At 42.4% G+C, this 23,322-nt stretch overlaps 1 protein-coding gene across 2 annotated transcripts in view; it reads right to left on the bottom strand.

The window, feature by feature from the left end:
• The window catches only part of PRCP (prolylcarboxypeptidase), a 109,807-nt gene that overhangs the window by 2,304 nt on the left and 84,181 nt on the right, over positions 1 to 23,322 (bottom strand). For both annotated transcript variants that reach the window (XM_077298660.1, XM_077298661.1), the window contains exons 2-8: positions 10,102 to 10,242; positions 9,298 to 9,399; positions 9,033 to 9,211; positions 4,910 to 5,067; positions 3,191 to 3,363; positions 2,497 to 2,661; positions 750 to 937 (exon numbers count right to left, since the gene is read on the bottom strand). In XM_077298660.1, coding sequence (XP_077154775.1) covers positions 750 to 937; positions 2,497 to 2,661; positions 3,191 to 3,363; positions 4,910 to 5,067; positions 9,033 to 9,211; positions 9,298 to 9,399; positions 10,102 to 10,242 — 1,106 coding nt within the window. The remainder of the gene's footprint in view (positions 1 to 749; positions 938 to 2,496; positions 2,662 to 3,190; positions 3,364 to 4,909; positions 5,068 to 9,032; positions 9,212 to 9,297; positions 9,400 to 10,101; positions 10,243 to 23,322) is intronic.

Here is a 23,322-nt window from a genome sequence, read left to right as displayed (position 1 = left end):
TCTTCACTACCGGCTACACCACTCCAGACAGCCAGGCATCTTCTCATTATAAAAAATTAAATATCCTTGACCACTGAGAATCTTCTCATATGTTCCTACACTACCACAGGCCAGAGATGTGGCTCATTACCACCTTCACTACTGCAGACTTCAATGAATCTTCTCCATCAGTTCACTAATCTTGACCATCAAGATCTTTATTTTGACCTCAACACTAACACAGACCACCAGGAGCCTTCCCATTATGGATGCATTCTCCTTGACCATCAAGGATATTCTCATTAGCCCCTACACCATCACAGACTGCGAGGAAAGATCGGGTCGGACCACTGGTACATGTTCTACTCAGAAGAACACAGGACCACTATGGGGATTCTAGTTGATAGCCTGGTCTTCGTTTATGGATGGTCTTTTGGGGTTCTGGAACCCAGTGGAAGGAGATTGATACAAGCTGCCATGTGATTTCATCAGTGAGGTCTAAACCAAATGTCTATGACCACCATTGGGCCTCTATCCTTTTGGGAGCAGATCTGGACAACCCCAGAGCAAAGAAACTGGCCATCATTGTGCTCTATGAAGAATAAGCATATGCCATGGTGAGCCACGTGCCTTAGTGATATTAGTGATACCTCGTAGTATTAATATTTAAAGCATAATAGCTTTATCCTACTGAAAATAGAGTGTTCGACCTTTTAATCCCTCATTCATCCCATCAAAGCGATGGACATGACAGACAGCCCAACACACACCTGAAGATTATGTTGCTCGCGGCACTGATGTTCCTCCCGCCGTACATGGATGTGATCCATTCCGGACGAGGCCTGATGCCCCATTGTTTATAGCACTCCTCCGAAAAAGCTTCAAAATTCCAAGTCTGAGGCTCAAACATGTCAGTGACCCCATCAGAGCAGAACGGCATCACCATTTCCGTGCAAGCCTGGGAAAGACAAGAAGACGCACAGGTCAAATACATGAATGAATGGTGAGAGCAATTTCCAGGAAGAGTCCTCATCCAGTACTACAGAAGGCCAAACTGGAGGACTTCACAGACCAAGAATGCAAGATCTAGGGCGTGTGCTCTCCGGGGGAACATATCTAGAGTACACGTCCCCATCCAGTACTACAGGAGGCCAAAGTACAGGATTTTTTGTAGATCCTAGGTTCTCAACCTGTGTTGTATTCCCCAGGGGGGAAATATACCATTGGGGGTCCACACTCATTGTGCCTTTTATTCCAATTGTGTGTGAATGTAGCGTTGGGGGACTTAGAAATGCAGTTCTGTATGATCAGTAAAACACTGCTTTGTAGATGGTCTGGAAAAAAAAAATGATAATAGGAACGCCCACCACAGAATTTTACTAGTACTACATTTACGGTAATATCGCGAAACGATGGTGCAAATGGGAGTACAACTACTAAAGCCAATACCACCACTGCTAAAACCAGTGATACAACTAGTTACCGCCACTTCCACCAAGGATAGTACTACAAATACCACCACCAATGGTAAATACCAGTGTAATTACAACCACCAGAATTCTTATTCTGAGATACTGAGAACTTGAAAAATCCCATAATTTGGGATCATGTAGCAGCAAACATGTCTGTGACCCCCCAAATGACCAGTAACACATGCTTTTCTGTTTCGGAATGTGACCATCCAGAAAATCCTATATTATTTCTTGTGACCTCCTAAAGCCCTGGATGGGAATTCTAGGGAACCTTACTACAAACGTTAGTGGCTCATCATAAAAATAAAATATCATACAATTGGGGTGAGTGCGGATCTCGCCCCCATCTGTATGCAGGAACGTATTAGTGACCGGCCTTCCTGAGCCCTGACCGGCCGCTCTCCATCCTCACACCGCCAGGTCAGCCCGCAGTCCACTCCACCTGTATACAACCCTTTATTTGGAGTCAGCCAGCATGGAGATCTCCCTTTGTGGAATTCTCAGACGTGTTCATCCGAGACATGAGGGTTCCTGTCTCACTGTTTGCCGTCATGTAGATCCTACTCTAATCCCCACCCTGGAGGACTGTAGAGGATAAATCTGAGGCTACGACAATGTGTTATGGAGGAAACCCTCCATGGAATGTTAATTACACCCTTTGTCAAATTTGAAGCCGCATACGATCTCCTGGCACGTTGCCGATGTGATTGTTGGTGGTCAGAACTCAGATCCCCATCACTTCTTACCCAATTAAAAAAAACAAAGTGCTCCAAAGCCATGAAGTTTTGTTTTTTTATTATCTAGGGTGTCAGCAAAGAGCAGGGACCAGCTGTGATCTGTAAGGGAACCTAGCAGCAAGTGTGCAGTTCTCCTGCAGCACGCCAACAGGTGAAGTCAGGAAGTACACCGTTCCCAGTGAATTATTATTCTTTTTTGCGTCATTCGCCGTCTTTTCTGAGCTCTGGCTGATAAAGGAGGGTCCTGATTGAGATCGATCAACCCCTGTAAATGAAGATTAAATTAAGTCAATCAATCTAGACAATACCTGATAACTCCAGCCAAGGTCGTCCAGGCTCCCCACCGCCGTCTGGGAGGTGTTGAGGCACGGGGTGTTTCCGGTATAGTTGTAATATACATTAATTGCCTGGAAGAGGTTCTTCAGCAGCGTTTTGTCATCTACGTTTGGATTCTTTAAATATTTGCAGACCTCCTACGTAAAAAATATAGAACGCTTGTTATGGTCAGCGGACGCAGAAAGTCACCAAAAATACAATATAGATAGGATTCCAAGACCAAGTAATACTATAAAGAAGTGATCTGTAACTGGTGGTTCTCCAGTTATTGCTGAACTACAACTCCCAGCATGCCCTGAAATTAAATCTATGATAATCTATTAGAAAGTTGGTTTTCAAGCATTTTTCATGTATTCGGCAAGAACGTCCCAGTAATGGAGAAGGGAACGTGCAAACTTCCAGGGGGCAAGTGTCCTACGACCGGGCAGTAATCCCTCACATCCATGTTTGAGTGACAACTCATTTTGGAGAAGAGTAGAACACAGGAGGCATCTGAGACCTCAATAAAACCTTGGATGGAAGGGGACCCTGCAAAGACTGCAGGACATTTACCTACTGAAGAAACGCCCAGCGGACACTTGGTAAATATATGACTGATGGGCCCCTGAAGGTTGTGCTGGAACATTCATGGCTTATCCTCTAAGTAGTAAGAGCGGTCAGTGTCACCTTGATCGGCCAGGCCGGCAGCGGCTCCAGGAAGTTGGCCGGGTACGGATAGTCCACCATTGCCAGATTCACCCAAGTCTCACTTAACCAGTTCTTAAAGGCGGCTACTTCATCCTGGCACTTAAGAGGAGAGCACAAGTGAAACGCGCCAGATAACCATCGGATGCCTTCATCTACACAGGAGGGAAATGGTTACAAGTTACACATACATTACTGATCCTGAGTTACATCCTGTATTATACCCCAGAGCTGCACACACTATTCTGCTGGTGCAGTCACTGTGTACATACATTACATTACTGATCCTGAGTTACATCCTGTATTATACTCCATAGCTGCACTCACTATTCTGCTGGTGCAGTCACTGTGTACATACATTACATTACTGATCCTGAGTTACATCCTGTATTATACTCCAGAGCTGCACTCACTATTCTGCTACTGCAGTCACTGTGTACATACATTACATTACTGATCCTGAGTTACATCCTGTATTATACTCCAGAGCTGCACTTACTATTCTGCTGGTGCAGTCACTGTGTACATACATTACATTACTGATCCTGAGTTACATCCTGTATTATACCCCAGAGCTGCACTCACTATTCTGCTGGTGCAGTCATTGTGTACATACATTACTGATCCTGAGTTACATCCTGTATTATACCCCAGAGCTGCACTCACTATTCTGCTGGTGCAGTCACTGTGTACACACATTACATTACTGATCCTGAGTTACATCGTGTATTATACCCCAGAGCTGCACTCACTATTCTGCTGGTGCAGTCACTGTGTACATACATTACTGATCCTGAGTTACATCGTGTATTATACCCCAGAGCTGCACTCACTATTCTGCTGGTGCAGTCACTGTGTACATACATTCCATTACTGATCCTGAGTTACATCCTGTATTATACTCCAGAGCTGCACTTAATAGAATCAGATTTTTTTACTTTTCCCTGAACAGGGACCAGTTGATTTTAGTATGTAAATCCTGCAATTTAAATTTTCCACCAACATTCTTGATGGAAATTTAAAAAAAAAAAATAAAAAAAAAATGAAAGAAATGTACAACTAGATGTTCCCCTTGTGAATGGGTGTGCAGTTAGGAGGAATAGGGGTGAGGAGTGCACCTACACACTTAGTGTTCATTAAGGTATTGTAGAAGTGAAATGGCGGCACTCACCCGTGCATAAAAATTTAATAGCCGTTTCGCACTGAGCAGACACTTCTGCCTGGCCCTGGTTGTTTGGGCCCAGGAAGAAGCACCTAGTTGGTGCGAAACGGCTGTTTTTGTATATAGCAGTATGGCATTCATCATGCTGGAATTTTTATTTACTTGGAATAAAGTCTTGCATTTTTCTGCGGGGGCGAGTGCCGCAGTTTCATTTCTTGTACAATACTATTGCACGGTGACATTACTGTTGCTGAGCACTCTCCCTGTGGACGGGGAAACTTGTGGCAAGGTCCAATATTTTTCCTTCCTATTAGCGCTAACAATATCTGGGTGTGTAACACCAAACTAAATGGGGATAAGAACATTTCCAGGAGGAACGAGAGCGATGGTGGAATAAAAGATGCTACAAAAATCGGAACTTTACTAAAGCGGACGATGTGTCCGGAGAGGCCGCTCCCATTTGATGGACAGCTGTACTTCGGAGACAATGTTAAGAAAAGGACTAAGACAACGTCTCCCCATCTGATGTGATCACTCACCGCTTCCAAACATGCGATTTATGGCCGCCCAAGACTTGGAGACACTTTCCGCACATCCCGGGCCGCTTTTTTTAAAGTCGTTTGTCACAATTTGATAATACAGATTGCAGGGAACCAAATCTTCAAATTGCCAGATGGGGGCAGAAGCAGCGAGAGCCCTGGAATAAGGAGAAGTCAGCAATTATCCCGGGACCCTCGCCTGACAGCGCGGCCTTTCCTGTACACACCCAGAACAATGGACCCACAAAACATCTTCATCAGCTCCGCTTCTTCCTTCCTAGACAGAACTAATAATTCTCCCAGCTGACGATACTTTGTTACAATGTATCAGTGTCTATTCCTTAAAAAGGGACATTTCCCATCTTCAGAAACCATACATCACCGGATAGGGCTTCTAAAAGCAAGAACTTTTCCCCTTTACTGTCCTCTAAAATTTTCAACTGTTCTTGAGATATTAACTGTTTTCTTTTGTTTACAGATCATTACCTTGGAGACCGACCACCTCTGCTCTAGACGGCAGAACATGCACAGTGCTTACAAGCTCTTTGCTATTGAGCTCGTAAGCGCTGGTTTGAAGCGGACCATGATCACTGGAGTGTGCCGTTCTCCTTTAATCTCGGCCAGCTTCAGCGCCGTACTTACAATCCAGAAATCAATGGTGGTCGGTTTCCTAGGCAACAAGCTGTAAACAAAAGAAAACAAAAGAAAAAAAAAAAAAGTGTAAATATCTCAAGAACGGCTGCCAATTTTAATAAACAGTAAATTGCAAAAGTGCTTGTTTTTACGAGCTCTATCCGAGAACACTGATCAATTAAGGTGGGAATAATAACACTAAGATCTCTGCTTGTTGTCAGTGAGTAAAAAGTTGCAGAACTTTATATTAAACTATTATTACACTTCATTTACACTAAGTTAGAAGTCCTTCTCCTGTTAAATTGTTTATATGGCCACAAAAAAAAAAAAAAAAAAATGTTACTTCATATACTTTTGAATTTAAATGAATGCATTTATGGCTAAAAAAAATAAAATAAATTATTTACAATTGTATATGAAAAATGCTGCAGTTTTCCTAATATATCTTCTGTGTTGTCTGCAGAATGACGCAAGAAACCATCAGCTAGTACGTTCTAACAGAGTTTGTAAAACTTTTGTTTGCCTTTGTTTCTGAGCTTTTCTTCCATCACATGAAAATATAGTATTCAGCTGATGCGATATGTGGTCACAAATCAGCACAGAGTCAGAATTATAGGCCGATCTCGCTCATTAATTGCGACATCAAAATATATTCAAAGATATTGGTGGATCGCCTTAAAAGTGTTCTTCCGCATCTGTTGTTGGATGATCAGATTGGGTTCACAGAGGGGAGACAGGCATCCGATGGAACAAGAAGGGTGATCAATCTGATGCACTTGGCTAAGAGTTCCGGATTTAAATCGGCTTTTCTGGCACTGGATGCCGAAAAGGCATTTGACAGAATGAATTGGCTTTATTTGAGGACAACTCTCACGAAATTTGGATTTAACGAACAGTTTGTATCAAAAGTCTTTGCACTTTATTCGGCTCCCAGTGCCAGAATCTATGCCAATAATTTTTTCTCTAATTCGTTTCATATAACTAATGGAACGAGACAAGGATGTCCTCTGTCCCCTCTGTTGTTCGCCATGGCCATTGAACCTTTGGCAGAAAAAATTAGAGCTTGCAGGGAGATTAAGGGTTTTATACTACCTTCACGTCAATATAAAATAGGCTTATTTGCTGATGACCTATTTCTCACGTTACTTGACCCTGCTAACTCTATCAAAGCTCTCTCAGGTGAACTAGAGAGCTTCTCCAAAGCCTCGTACTTTAAAATAAACCACCATAAATCTAAGTTCATAACGTTTAATATGAACAGCGTGGAGGTAGGCGAGTTGAGAGGCCAATCTGAGTTTACTTGGGAAGAAAAAGAACTAACATATTTGGGCATTAAAATAGCGGGGTCAATACAAGCTACGGTTAGGGTAAATTTGGACTCTATTATTAGTATAATTACAAAGGATTTTTCTTTTTTTGCAAAGTTAGAACTCACAATATTTGGAAGAATATTATCAATTAAGACGTTTATACTGCCAAAAATTTTATACATTTTCAGATCCTTGCCTGTAATTCTGCCTATTCAGAGTATTTACAGGATCCAAGCTATGATTCACTCTTTTGTATGGAACGGCAAACGGGCCAGAATATCAGCAGATGTTCTTCACAAGCATAAGTCTCACGGGGGTGCAGGTTTACCCAATGTTTATGCATACTATCTGGCTTCTTTGATTAAGCAGAGTTGGCATTGGTTCAGTGGTACTGGGCCAGGGCCCGCTTGGCTAGGCTTAGAGAGGGAGATGAGTGGAGTGGATTCGGTTAGGAAAATCTTCTTTGACTTTCTCCTTCATAATTCAGCTAGAAACTCCTCGCACCCTGTGTTTCAGTCATTGATCTTTGCCTGGAGGAAACTTATCAAACCACATAAAAATTATAGGAAAATGGAGCAGGTTCTGAAAATTCCATTATCTCTTTTGGCGCTGATAGAGGATCTAACTATGCCTGAGGTATGGAACAAATCAGGAGTTAAGAGAGTGGGAGATGTACATAATGGGAACAAATTTCTAACTTTTCAGGAGATCAGGACTAAGTTTGGCATTCCATCCTCTGAACTGATGTCTTTTTTCATGTTAAAAGAGAGCATTACCAAAATTATAAAAGGGAAGTTTCTAGATCTTGAAACTCTTTCTTCACTGCTGTGCAATCCTAAAAATAAAAATATCTGGAGCATGCGTCATTTGTGTGGGCTTGTTATCAGGGATCTTAACAATGTAAAAAACACCTATATGAGAAAATGGGAGTCAGATTTGGGGGTGACTATCCGGGTGGAACATTGGGACGATGCCATCAGAAGCACGTATAAATCTAACATATCAATGTCTCTTCACGAATGTTACTTCAAAGTTTTGTCGAGATGGTATTATACTCCGGTTCGACTGTCGCATATTAATTCGGAGCATTCTTCTTTGTGTTGGAGAGATTGTGGTCAACAGGGGAACCTTCTTCATTTGTTTTGGAGCTGCCCGAAAATTAAGAGACTATGGTCTCAGGTGTCGCAACATATTAATCATTTATCTAGTGATTTTCGGATCACTCCAGGGATAGCACTCTTATCACTGGACATGGAAACACTCGATAGTTCAGTTAGGTATGTCATTATACATGTCCTCCTGGTGGTTAAGGTGACTCTAGCTTATTGGTGGAAAAAAACTGATGTTCCCAAATTCTCGGATATCCTTGATAGGATAAGACAGCATAGTGACTTAGAGTGGAGATTCGCGGTGGCTAACAACAATATTCATAAATATACCAAAAAGTGGAAAATTTGGAATAATAAGTTTCACATTGAGCAGGTGTGTTGAGGTGCGTTGTGTTCGGTATCTCTCCATTGAGCTCCTTGCAATAGGTATGGCAAGTCTTTGCTGTGTACCTAAATTTTATGTTGAATTTTATTGTATTTTATTTATTTTTTTCCTCTTTATGTATTAAGTTTATTATCATTTTTCAGAAATTGTACAAGGGTTCTCTATTTTTACTGTTTCCCTTGTGTATCCCATACCTTCCCTTTCCTCCTTTCCTATGACCATTCCTATCCCTGTTTAAATGTAAAATTCAATAAAAACACTTAAAACACAAATCAGCACAGAGGAGTTCAGTAGAGAAAAAAAAAAAAAAAAAAAAAGAATTATATATATATATATTTTAATTCTTCCATCAGAATGAGCTTACTGATAGATTCTCAGTTAACTCATTGTTCTAAAAAAAAAAAAAAATACTGTAAATAAAAATGATATTCTATATATATATATACACTTAGTACTTATTTTTAGTCCAAAATACAGTTACAAAATAAATAAATTGCCCAAGATAGGGGGTCCATATCCTTTACACATATGTAGAGTTATAAGGTTACATGGGGTTGATGGGCGAATAGTAAGAAAAGTGCCCGGATTAATTTGTTTTTTGTCGCGCCCCATTAGAGACTAGTAAAGAAAACTGTTCCATATGTTAACATTGGGGATCTTTATAAGAGGCAGCACACTGTCCTTACCCCACTACAACGTGAGGATACTTCATTCTCAGCCAGGCCGCCAACATCCCCCCATACGAGCCCCCAATGGCGATCACTGCGCTATTTTTGGCTTCGGCGCTTTCCTTGATAAAACGGATAAGAATAGCGAAGTCTGCGAGGGCCTGCTCCGAGGTCAGATAATTCAGGTATTTGGGCTCCTAAAAAATAAAAAAATGTAAAAATTAGGAAGCGTTTTAATGGGTGGAGGGGTCATAAAACATCCGAGGAGCCTAGAAATACTGACACTGTAGGATAAGTTGCCGTAAGGCATGGACTCTCCATAATAACGATGCTCTGCAAATACTAACAAAGCGCCAAGCTCCTCAGCGACATCCCACATAAATCCCTGAAAAAGAAGGATACACTGGAAGTTAGGGCAACATTCAGACAGTGGGTGATTAATATAAATTTACGATAGGAAAGAGGTTAATGATTATAAACATATTGGTATAATTGTATTCACTTTAGGTCACAAGAGTATTATGATACAAAACTCCAAATTTCCTGCTACCCATCAAACAGCAATAGAGAAAAAAAAAATGGCCAAATTCCTTCTGCCTACAGTCACCACTAGATGGAGCTCCTGCATTGATATTTATACAGCTCCTATTCAATTCATAAGTAGTGAGCTCCCCCTGGTGGAAGAAGAAAGAATTTCAGCTTTTAAAGGGCGAAATCCCATAAAAAAGTAATAGTTTATCGCCAAGATGATATGCAATCACTTTACGATCAGGGAGGGTTTTACAATTGGGACCACCACTCATTCTGAGGATGAATGATTAATGCTGCAGTCCAGTCTCATTCAAGTGAATGTGGACGAATGCAGCTCACTGTATAGCAGGAGTCGGGTTGGGGGGGGGGGGGGGGGGGGTTATACAGATTGTCCTTTATATATGTTTGTATCATGGTGGAAGATCCCACAAGTATAATACAAAAAGGAGATGAAAAAAAGTGACAAATCTGATCGTCCGACCCATCAGACATGTATGAATTGGATATTTTTGCATGTCCTGGCCAACCAGTGATATACACCAGTAGGAGGTCATACCGTATTATTACTGAATAATGTGATGTCTCCTTCATTGCCGGTGTAGAAGAGGATGGGACCACCAGGTTTCCTCCAATGAGTATCTGAGACAAGGTAACGCTGCCTAAACTCGCCGTCTTCATAAAAGCCAAAATGGTCAATCTGTAAAGAGAAAAAAAAAACAAAACAAAAAAAAACTAAGTTGAGATTCACGGTCAAACCAATGGTACAAACAAATATAAGAAGGTTTCTCCAATTATGAGCCACTTCCGACCCTGGACTACTGAGCTCGTCGTTTACTCAGAAATGGCAGCTAACAAACCTTTTCTGCTCAAGACTAGACAAACTGCCAACTTCTACTCTCTAGTAAGCGTTTTATCTTAAGTTACGCGTGAAGGAAAGAATTATGGCAGCTAAATAGGAAAGGGTTCTTTACAGTAAGAGCAATCAGACTGGAATGCCGACCACAAGAGCTGGTAACAGCAGTTACTATAACAACATTTAAAAAAAGGTCTGGATGCTTTTTTTTAACAGAACATGACACCGAGTTATAAATAATCTAGCAATATAAAATATATAACTTTGAAGATAGGTTGAAAAGACCTAGGTTGAACTTGATGGTCCTATGTAATTATGTGAACTGTACATTAGAAAAATGCTTGAAATGTAATTCCCTATAATATTTTACAAGTAATTTCCCCTTATTTTTTCTATGTAAAGTGCTAGCTATAAATCAAATATCTGGATTTAAAAAGTGCAAAACCCTCCTGAAACACTTGTTTAATCTGTATTTCTTATGGTGCCTAAGGGAAGCCATAATGATAGGCGCCTGCTTGGTAACAAGTGCAGTTATTTACCTCTATAATGAAGTGAAATACCAATGATGAAAGGGTTAATACTTGGGTCCTGCATCAGCAACAGCCCCAGCAGTAACCATGACAACTCCTATGAGGTCATAAACAAGTGTGATAAAGAAGATTCCTTAATAGAAGGCTGCGCTGCCACGATCAGCGCCATTACTGATGTGCCTGAGGACGTTGAGCTTGACCACCCCACGTAGTGTGCCGACCTTGGTGAAATTTTGGAGGTTTTAGCAGGGAAAGGGTTTGTCTGCTTTAGACACCCCAAGGGCATGGGAAGGTAACCGAGGGGGGTCCCCAGCACAGGATCCCCTTCTGTTACCCTCTACAAAGAGCTGCTCTCCTTTGGGAGTTCATGGAAGCACCTATGACTTTAATGGGTGATAATTTGGGATGGGAGAAGGGGGGGAGGGGGTGTCCATTACGAACAATCCCTGTAACCAAAAGTCTAAATTTATGAGAGGTGGATCTGGAAGGAAGAAATGGTTCATCCATCTGGGCAATCAGATCAACCTAAATTGGGTTGAACAGCCAATGTGGTGACTGATATCGCAGCCAGATCTCTCCCACATCCGGTTTATCACATTTATAGCCTATCTACTATATAATTGTCTAAGGGTCACTTCCGTCTGTCTGTCCGCAACTTCCGTAACGGTTATTCATTAGCTGATTGGTCGCGCCAACTGCCTGTCATGGCTGCCGCGACCAATCAGCGACGGGCACAGTCTGATTAGTCCCTCCCTACTCCCCTGCAGTCAGTGTCGGCCGGCCGCTCCATACTCCCCGCAGTTATGGCTCACACAGGGTTAATGCCAACGGTAACGGACCGCGTTATGCCGCGGGAAACTCACTCTGTTACCGCCGCTATTAACCCTGTGTGACCAAGTTTTTACTATTGACGCTGCCTATGCCGCGTCAATAGTAAAAGGATCTAATGTTAAAAATAAAAAAATTTTTAAAAATCATATACTCACCTTCCGCTGCCTTTCCAGCTCCTCGCCACCCTCCGGTAATCGCTGTGTGCAAGCGGCAGGTTCCGGTACCAATTATCGTATGGCAGAAGGACCTGCCATGACGTCACGGTCATGTGACCGCGACGTCATCACAAGCCCTGCGCGAGCAAGACCTGCCATGACGTCACGTTCATGTGACCACGACGTCATCACACCCTGGGACCGGAAGCTGCTGCCTGTGTAGCGCCCCCACCGCCGCAGGGCCGAGGGGTACCCGGTACCGGGCCTCTGAGTCTCTGCTCTGGGGTTGTCACGGTGGCTAGGCCCGGTCCGTGACCCTGCTGTGGGGCGTACAGTAAATAATAGATGTGGATGGTGGTAGTGGTGCGGTGTAGTGCTGGTTTCGTTATTTACTGCGGACACCAGGTTGCAGTCTCTTTCCCTCTTTACTGAAGGTCTCTGGGTCCTCAGTCCGGAATACGGTTCACCAGGCTGCGCAAGTCCGGCCAGTCCGATGGCACCTCCAGAGTTCTCTTCGCAGGTGGAAATCTGTGCCTTCCTGCTAGTGCTATGTGTTGTGGTCCTCCCCTGCTGTGCTTACGGGATAGTCCCCACAACTGTTGTGTCTGTTTCTAATGTTCCCTCACAACTCGTTTGGATGATGTTCTTCTCCTCCGTCCCTCCCTGATGTTCTGGTTAGGACGGCACCCGTATGACGAGTAGGCTCGGAGCTCTTCCGGGACCCTAGAGTCGCCCCTCTCCTAGTGCGCCCCCCATGTCTTCATAGGTGATGTATGTGAGACAGCCCGCCTGAGACTGACTGTCCTGCCGTTGGTTTGAAGTATTGCTTGGAGCTAGATATATAAATACTTCCTCGGCGTTCCGGCCGCCGGTTGTGCGCCTCAGTAGGATGTTGCCTCGGTCTTACAGCACGACTCCTACTGGTAATCTCCTTCTTGCTTTGATCTCGTTTCTCACCCAGCACAATATATCTCGCTTCTAATCCTTTTAGGGCACCGCCGCTATGCTGAGCAGGCACGGTCCCGTGACGTTCTTCCTTGTTGCCAGGCCTCTGTCAGGGTCCCAAACCTGACAGGGACCTTACCGAATCTTCCCCCACAACACCCCCTGCCACAAGGTGTTGCCTGGTTCCAACCCAGTCAGCTTTCTGACTAACTTCCTGACTGACCCCCAGTTTACCCACAGTGGTGAGGAGTGGCCTAATAAATAGCACCCTTAGCTCCCCCTGGAGGCCCGACGGTGAAATGTATTGGTGTATGTGATACCTGGTCAGATGAACTCCTTCAGTGCCATCGGACGTACCATAGCCCCCCTTAGCGGCGGAGCCACAGTACTGCAACGACCAGAACTCTGGGGCGCTGCACCTGTACCGCGCACAGGCGACAGAACTACAAGTATGGTGAGTATGTTAGAACTACAATGGGCCGTCGGATTGGAAGGTGAGTATATGTTTATTTTTTAACCTGTGACATACGTGGCTGGGCAATCTACTACGTAGCTAGGCAATATACTACGTGGCTGGGCAATATACTACGTGGCTGGGCAATATACTACGTGGCTGGGCAATATACTACGTGGCTGGGCAATATACTACGTGGGCTGGGCAATATACTACGTGGGCTGGGCAATATACTACGTGGGCTGGGCAATATACTACGTGGGCAGGCATATTCTAGAATACCCGATGCGTTAGAATCGGGCCACCATCTAGTATTTGTTATATCGTTCTCTGTAAATCTGGTATGTTATAACTTGTTATATATCGGCACTAACTCTCTAAGCCCAAGGGAAGGGCGATCCTCCAGCCATAGTTCCCTAGAGGTTTCCACCACAGGGGTTTTTTCCTCTCCTGAGTGCTGGAGGGTGACTCTTCGTGAGTCAGGGGGGTTGTGCCATTTTTTGGTGTCATGTGAATGTAAATAAAATTGAGAACGTTTGACACCTAATTACAATGCTTCATGTTTTTATTTTGTGTGAGTCTGTGTGATTCATTTTGTTTGGGAGTTGGGGGTCCATCACATGTCACTGTGTCATAAGGCCGGACATCCGCCGGCCACAGTTTTGCCCCAGGTGTGGGTCCTGCTCTGCTGAATATCATGGAGCAGAGAAGACAAGCAAGTGTGAACTCATCATTGGAGTAAGGACTTCTATTACAGCAGGATTACAAGCAGCTTCCTCACCTCATTCACACTGAGTATTTCGGCCAGTATTTTACATCAGTATTTGTCAGCTTTAAAAAAAAAAAAAAAAAAAAAACCAGGAGCAAACACTGGGAATAATAGAATGTTAACAAATACTGATGCAAAATATCGCCATGTAAAAGTGCTGTAAATCTTTACAATCGATGACAGCGCTGCAGTCAGTAACTTGGCTCAGTGACTGCTTGAGCTGACATCATAAGCTGCTGGCTCACTAATTGTCTGCAGCGCTGTCGATGTGAAGTCAGCGCTGCAGACAACAACAGATACCATACGTGGCACCAGAGATTCAGCCCTGGAGCAGGTGAGAGTGTAAAGTACAGGGGAACAGATTTCACTTTCTGAATACCCATTCATAAAAACCAACGCATTTAGAACCAGTTGTAACCTTTGAAACGCGTTGGTTCTTATAGAAAGTGTTCACTTCAACCTTTTGCAAAGTTTGTATATTTTTTCCACTTTTTTAATGGATTAAAATAAAAAAAATTAAAAAAAAACTTATATTCTGGAAGCTGGATGCTTTACCGTTCTTGGACTTGTTTACTTTAATGCTACAAAAATTGGGGTGTCTTGACTTTTTGAAATCTCGCAAATTATATGTGTTTTATTTGCAGGATTTAACCATGCACTTTAATGAGATGCCGAATATTCACAAAAAAAAAAAAATCATATGGGTTTTTATTATATTTCAGCAGCAAAGAGAAAAAAAAATTAATGGATGTAATCCACACGCACACATCATTATCAATAAAGCACTATCAAAGCTCACAGCAGACAGGAAGTTTACAAAAAATAATTTTAATTAAAAAAAATTATGTTCAAAAAGCAGCAAGAGCGAAACTGAAAAAAATTGAATATTCAAGTGAATTATGCCAAGTACTGCCCATACAGTAGGGTTGGGGGCCCAGATCTACATAGATGCCCACCGGGGATTCCCCCATTACCCTGTGGGCCAGTCCAAGCCGGATCTTATCCCAGATCTGGATTCACAGTTACACTGCTCAGCGCTGCTGTATAATGTTCTCCATGCTGCATAGAAACACAAGAGCAGGAATCTCTAGTGTGTGCCGTGTACGCGATACGATGCAATAGATGAGGTGGTTCAAAGTCCACGTTGTCCAAAGTTCAAAGGTACGACCACACACACACTTTCTACGTGAACATGCTAGGATACGGTGCTATCCGAGGATGTTCGGGTGCCAACAGTGTTCGGCATGCTCAAATAATGGTAGAGTCCCTGCAGATACATGTATCGTGGCTGTTCAGACAAGAGACAAGCAGGAAACAGAGAAAGATCCCAGTGTGAGAAGAGTACATGAAATTAGCTGCTCTTACCATGTATACCTGTGTATAGGAATGTACCTGGGTATGCACTGTATGGCGGTATTGTTACACCGCATGTGTCACTTGTAAATTTGCCACCATTATAGGATTTTCTGTCAATATTGAACACTAGTAATAAGTGCCAGCCTTCCCGTAACATCTTCATTTTCCGCAGGTCAGGACATTACTTTGGAGGGTCAACGTTTGATCTTTCATTATTAATGCCCTTTAACCTGGAACGTCAAGCGGCTTTACGGAGTTAATTTTCATGTCACAAAGCTGTCAGCTCCTCCAGATGTCCAACCTCATACCATTACCAACAAGCCTTTTGTTGAATCCTCAAGCCGCCAGTGGCGAGAGGCAAAAACATCAACTGCTGGAGGAAAGGAGGTTTCTTAAAAAGGGTTGTGTCTGACCTATTAAGACAGACGGAAGTCAAAAAGTAGAGTCCCCCGTTAGCCAGTGTAGAGTTTTCGACACTAGTCTATAAATTTTATAGGTTTAGAATATTCAGACTAAAAAAAAAAAAAAAAAAAAAAAATAGAAAATGCTTTACCGGCAGCTTACTGGCATTGATTAAAGCCAGAAATGCAACCCAATGTTTCAATGGGGAAAACCTCTGCAGGATTTCCCTGATGTTGCTGCTGTTCTGATGATCTCCCATCCTGTCTGAGGAGTTTCCTTAGATGGGACAGAGCAGTGAAGAGGATTTCCTCGCCGTGCCCAAACTGTGCCCATCATAGACCGGGTAGGAAATGAGATTATCTCCTGTGGATTCAATTCAGGACCAGCTTTATAAGCCATTAAGACAGCACGGTCATTGTCACTCCACGTTTTATACATTTCAATACAGGAATTTAAAGTCGTCCTTAAAGGGGTTGTCCAGACAATACATTTTTGAAAACCAATTAGAAGGTTCTAAAATAAACCAGGGGAATAATACTACCCTTACCTACGACCTGGTGCTTTTTGGTCCCCCTAGCAGTTTGTGCTTCCTGCTTCAGCAACCTTGACATACATATTTTGCTGAAGTACCTTTTGAATTCCTCAAACTCTGGCCCCAGCATAGCACATGTAGAATTGGCAATCTTTGTCTGCTCCTCCTTTCAGTACCTCCACATCTGTCAGTTTGCGAGGACATCTCCTGTGTACAGCACCCACTTCAGTACAGATTGTCACTTGGATTCGGGTCTGGGTTTTGGTTGGGCCATTCCAAAACTTTCATCTTCTGGCAAAGCCATTCATTTGTAGGCAAGTGTAGGGTTGTTGTCGATATGAAAAGTGATATTCCCCTTTATCTTCAGCTTTTAGCCTATACCCGATTGTTTTGTAGCAAAATTTACTGATATTTGGAAGTGTTCATAAAAACTTCCACCTTGACTAGAGCCCCAGTCCCAGCTGCTGAAAAGTAGCTGGAAAGCATCCTGCCTCCACCATGCCTTACTGTGGGTATGGTGTTCTATTGGTAATGTGCAGTGTTGGTTTTGCGCCAAACAACTACTGGAATTTTTGCTACAATACCTTTGTCTCAGACATAACATATCTTCCACAATTTTGGCACATGACGTAGGTCTTGGCAAAACGTAGCCGGGATTGGAAGCCTGTTCTTAAACAAAAAACATCCATTTTACCAGCCAACACCACAGTCCAGACATATTAGGAATATGCAAGAATGTGGTCACATGCAGCACATAACCATTACTTGCAATAAAATTCAGCAACTACTTTAATGTTACTGTCAGCCTCCTGGACCAATTTTCTTTTTGCCTTGTTAGGTTTTGAGGACCATCCAGTTCTAGGTAACATCACTGTTGTGTCACATTGAAGTCACTTCTTGATGACCATCTTCACAATGCTCCATAGTATATCTAATGCCTTGGAAACATTTATTGTGCCCTTCTCTTGACAACTTTGAACAATGAGATCCCTTTGCTGTGTTGTCGGCGGTTTCCAGACTACGGATTTTGCTGCAAAGTACAACTAAGAAAATATCAGGAAAATCCTCCTAGAACAGCGAATCATTATAAGGGGTTAATCAGAATCATTGTAAATGATGGCGGCCGTGCACGACTACTATGTAAAATGAGTGAAAATGGGACTGGATAATTCTGAACACAATCACATCCCATTATAAGAGGGTGCTCACACTTCTGCAACCACATTATCTCAGATGTGTTATTTTTTTATTTCCCATCTCAAAATTATTTCAATTAAGATCATTGGATTTGAACAGATTATCTGAGACATTGAAGGTGGAAAAGTTCTGAAATGATTCTTCTCTGTACGTTTTTTTTTTTTTTTTTTACATGACAAATACCTGGCATTTTACAGGGGTGTGAAGATTTTATATCCACTAAATACACAAGAATTATTATTATTTTTTTTTTTTTTTTTCATCCAACATAAAAACTTCCATGAGATAGCAGGAAGCAGTAGACTCCATATACTTGCCTATCTATTGGGCCATCAATCTTATACACGAGACTTTAGGACAAGAAAATTTAGGAGAGGGGGTGAGTATATAATGAAGAACAGCAAGACCGGTTATGTGGATCATGGCGTGAAAGTAAAAACAATCCGGGCACTAAAAACATCATGGGCACATGGACACTAGAAGATGCCTGACTTCTTAATCCGCCATGACCTGATCTGCTCCCACAAGAAACAAGATCCTTCATTGACCACAGATGGAGAAGACATCAGGAGAACATCCACAGATGGGACACCACTGGAAACTGGAGACCACCAAATAAAAAAAGCTTCTACTCTTCTGTAAGGAAAACAAAATGTGATAATCCCCAAGAGCCCAAAAACATGACGACTCCTGCAGACATCTACAGCTCCGACAACGAGGAGCTCATCAAGGTCATCGCAGAACTTCCCATATAGCCAAGAGCAGCATTTATCATACTCTTGACCCCTCAAAAAAATAGCAAGGATACAATATAGGACTACAAACAGACAGGAACACAGAAAGGTAGCGCTTAGGTTTCGTTTTTGTGCAGTTTTATCTTCAGAGCCGACGTCAGCCACTGACCGCTTCTGGTGACTACAGAGGACACGAAAGAAGAAGCAGAAGAAGTTTTGGTTTAGACTTTAGATGAGAAAAGCTTCAGTTCCTTTTAGTTTTAGTTAGCAAAGTAAACAGCACTGACTTAAAAAATTAAACAAATAAAAAAAAATGTGTAACGTTTCCTTAACACATCGTTACGGTGAACAATTAACACAGCAGCATGGAACTAGGACAGAAGCAACGATATGGGAAGATTAATGTCTTACAGTCTGAAAGACATTTCTATAAATCATAGTAGTTCTATTCTTGTACATACATAGGTATTACCCTGCGCCTTTTATTGATTTCACTGAAGTCAATTGACAGGCTGCAGGTTAATTTCTGCACCAAATCTGCAAGTCACAAATAAGCAACGTGTGCATGACGCTACAGGATTCTCATTCACTTTGCGGGCATCAGGATTGCTTTAGTACTATAATACTGCTCCTATGTACAGGAATATAACTACTATAATACTGCTCCTATGTACAAGAATATAACTACTATAATACTGCTCCTATGTACAAGAATATATCTACTATAATACTGCTCCTATGTACAAGAATATAACTACTATAATACTGCTCCTATGTACAAGAATATAACTACTATAATACTGCTCCTATGTACAAGAATATAACTACTATAATACTGCACCCTATGTACAAGAATATAACTACTATAATACTGCCCCCTATGTACAAGAATATAACTACTATAATACTGCCCCTATGTACAAGAATATAACTACTATAATACTGCTCCTATGTACAGGAATATAACTACTATAATACTGCCCCTATGTACAAGAATATAACTACTATAATACTGCTCCTATGTACAAGAATATATCTACTATAATATTGCTCCTATGTACAAGAATATAACTACTATAATACTACCCCCATGTAGAGGAATATAACTACTATAATACTGCCCCTATGTACAAGAATATAACTACTATAATACTACCCCCATGTACAGGAATATAACTACTATAATACTGCCCCTATGTACAAGAATATAACTACTATAATACTGCCCCTATATACAAGAATATAACTACTATAATACTGCCCCTATGTACAAGAATATAACTACTATAATACTGCCCCTATATACAAGAATATAACTACTATAATACTGCCCCCATGTACAGGAATATAACTACTATAATACTGCCCCTATGTACAAGAATATAACTACTATAATACTGCCCCTATATACAAGAATATAACTACTATAATACTGCTCCTATGTTCAAGAATATAACTACTATAATACTGCCCCTGTGTACAGCAATATAACTAATATAATCAGGGCCGGCTCCAGGTTTTTGAGGGCCCCAGGCGAAAGTCTCAGTGGCCCCCCCTTTAACACATACCACGATTCATGATCGCATATAACACAGCCATGTAGTATATAACAGCCCACGTAGCATATAACACAGCCACATAGTATAAAACACAGCCCACATAGCATGTAACAGCCTATATAGTATATAGCACATCCACATATTATATAGAACAGCCATGTAGTATATAACACGGCCCACATAGTATACAGCACAGCTCCCCTCCCCAAACCCCCCCACCCCCACCCAAGAATGGCCCCATAGTCCAGTACTCAGTTATAGTTACCCAAAAAAAAATAAAAAAAAGGTAGACGCCGGTAAAGTGCAAAGCGGCGGCAGGGGGAGTTGGTGCTTGCGACAGGTGGGCCCCCCTGTCTCACAGGGGCCCCATAGCAGCTGCGGTGTTATACAGAGGGTCCCTGATACATGTACAAGCCTAGTGGGTAACATGGCAGAGCAGATGTAGGGGGGCCGTACAGGGCACATACTGTAATAATTAGCCAACACTCAGTGACCCGGACAATTAGACGGCTCTGATGACACTTTCCAGCTGAGTCAGGACTGACAGAATGCTGGAAGATCGGTTTACGGATGAGCGAGACTGACCGAGCCGGAAAACGAGAAGACAGACCAACAGCTCAGGAATCACCTGAAGAGATCTGTCATTCAGACTCACCTACTGTATCCTCACCCATCCCTTGTAGATTGTGAGCCCTCGCGGGCAGGGTCCTCTCTCCTCCTGTACCAGTTATGACTTGTATTGTTTAAGATTATTGTACTTGCTTTTTGCTATGTATACCCCTCCTCACATGTAAAGCGCCATGGAATAAATTGCGCTATAACAATAAATAATAATAATAATTCAGCAAAGCCTAAGGAAGATTTTACACAAAGCGTTAGAAAAATATAACTAGTTCCTTCCAGGAAACAGCGCCTCCCCTGTCCATGGGATGGGTCTGGGGTATTGCAGCTCAGCCTCAATGAAATGAATAGGGATGAGAAAGCAAAACTAAGTAAAACCTGTGGACAATTGTAACAGTATTTTTTTTTTTTTTTTTTTTTTTTTAGAGCCCTGCAAAACCCCTTTAAGCAGGAAGCTCCACTAAGGATATTCAATGAACTAGGTGGTCTTCTAGATAATTCTTCAAAATTGAGGGGGTGACGGCATCTGTTGGCATCACAAGGTTGCTACATCCCTGAATAATAAAAGGTGAGAAATATCGATGCCATGCAAATCAAGTTAGTATCAACATATTAGGAATTTGCTGATTGTACAGGAGGAGGAGGTGAGCTGTGACATCACCTATTGTGAATGGTGGATCCTGTGTTATCTACTGTATATAGAGGTGTTATCAGTCATTGAACCGGAGGAGGAGGTGAGCTGTGACATCGCCTATTGTGAATGGTGGATCCTGTGTTATATACTGTATATAGAGGTGTTATCAGTCATTGTACAGGAGGAGGAGGTGAGCTGTGACATCACCTATTGTGAATGGTGGATCCTGTGTTATCTACTGTATATAGAGGTGTTATCAGTCATTGTACAGGAGGAGGAGGTGAGCTGTGACATCACCTATTGTGAATGGTGGATCCTGTGCTATCTATTGCATATAGAGGTGTATCAGTCATTGTACAGGAGGAGGAGGTGAGCTGTGACATTACCTATGGTGAATGGTGGATCCTGTGTTATCTACTGTATATAGAGGTGTTATCAGTCATTGTACAGAAGGAGGTGGTGAGCTGTGACATCACCTATTGTGAATGGTGGATCCTGTGTTATCTACTGTATATAGAGGTGTTATCAGTCATTGTACAGGAGGAGGAGGTGAGCTGTGACATCACCTATTGTGAATGGTGGATCCTGTGTTATCTACTGTATATAGAGGTGTTATCAGTCATTGAACCGGAGGAGGAGGAGAGCTGTGATATCACCTATTGTGAATGGTGGATCCTGTGTTATCTACTGTATATAGAGGTGTTATCAGTCATTGAACCGGAGGAGGAGGTGAGCTGTGATATCAGCTATTGTGAATGGTGGATTATTATTATTTTTAATTGTTATAGCGCCATTTATTCCATGGCACTTTACATGTGAGGAGGGGTATACATAAAAACAGGTACAATAATCTTAATCAGTACAAGTCATAACTGGTACAGGAGGACAGAGGACCCTGCCCGCGAAGGCTCACAATCTACAAGGGATGGGTGAGAATACAGTAGGCGAGGATAGAGCTGGTCGTGCAGCGGTTTGGTCGATCGATGGTTACTGCAGGTTGAAGGCTTGTCGGAAGAGGTGGGTCAATTCATTGTCATAGTCATTGTGCAGGAGGAGGAGGGGAGCTGTGACATCACCTATTGTGAATGGTGGATCCTGTGTTATCTACTGTATATAGAGGTGTTATCAGTCATTGTACAGGAGGAGGAGGAGGAGGAGGTGAGCTGTGACATCAGCTTGCTTTGAGAGTCTCCTCCAATACACACCCCTCCTGGGCACTGCTGGCTCATATCAGAGTGCCCATTTTTTGGTGGGGGGCAGGGGTTACATAAGTCTCACCCCTTTCTTTTAAGGTTCCCCAGGGAGTCTGGGACAGTTAGCAATTATGCACATCAGCTTTACTAATAGAAGACTGTACAGTCAGGTCTTGGACTAGAAGTCTCTGTATTTAAGTCACTAGACATCGATTCTCAGGAATTAAAGGTTTACTCCAAAAAAATAAAAAAATTCTACTATACATATGATAGATAACTTGCCGATTGCAGGGGGGAGGTCCGACTGCTTTACCCCCAGCAATCCCAAACACAGAGCACAGCAGCATTGTCCTGAATGAAGCTCAGATGTGAATCCCACCTGCCCCCACTCCGCTCAGATTGCTCGATTCTCGGGATCACAATGCCCCATTCTCCGGATCACCAGGGGGGTCTAGAATTCAGACCCCCAAAAGAAGTCAGCCCCATCCTAAATCTAGGGGAATCTACTAATTTTTATGGGACTAGCCCTTTAAATGAAGGTACTGGGGACATCCTGCCAGTGCTGGAAATTTTTCTCATCAACTGGAAATATCACATCACTAATTACAGTTTACAGGAGGCAGAGATGATTAATGTCAAAGTCAAGATCTTGCGTTATCAAATGTAATTAGGTCATTGCATTGGAAAACCTGATCCCAGTCTAACCAGAGTGTCTGCTACTGTAAGCCAAGAGCAGAAAGTCCCAAATCTTCTGCAGAGTGGAAATTATAAACTTCTGACTTTCCTGCAGCCACCACTAGAGGGAGCTCATCAGTCTACATATTAATACAGCGTTCTGTGAGCTCCCCCTAGTGGTGGCAGCAGGCAGACTCAGTCAATGCAGGGGAGAGAGAGAGGGAGGAAAAAAAAAAAAAAAATGGGGTCAGGTCCTGAGCCAGCACGAATAGAATAGTATATCTCTACATATATACCTATCTCTCTCTCTCTCCCCATCTATCTCATACCTAATCTG

The sequence above is a fragment of the Ranitomeya variabilis genome, chromosome 3 (genome assembly GCF_051348905.1).
Source record: "Ranitomeya variabilis isolate aRanVar5 chromosome 3, aRanVar5.hap1, whole genome shotgun sequence".
Taxonomy (NCBI): Eukaryota; Metazoa; Chordata; class Amphibia; order Anura; family Dendrobatidae; genus Ranitomeya; species Ranitomeya variabilis.
Note: the sequence above shows the minus strand (reverse complement) of the source record. Positions and strands in the feature narration are given on the sequence as shown.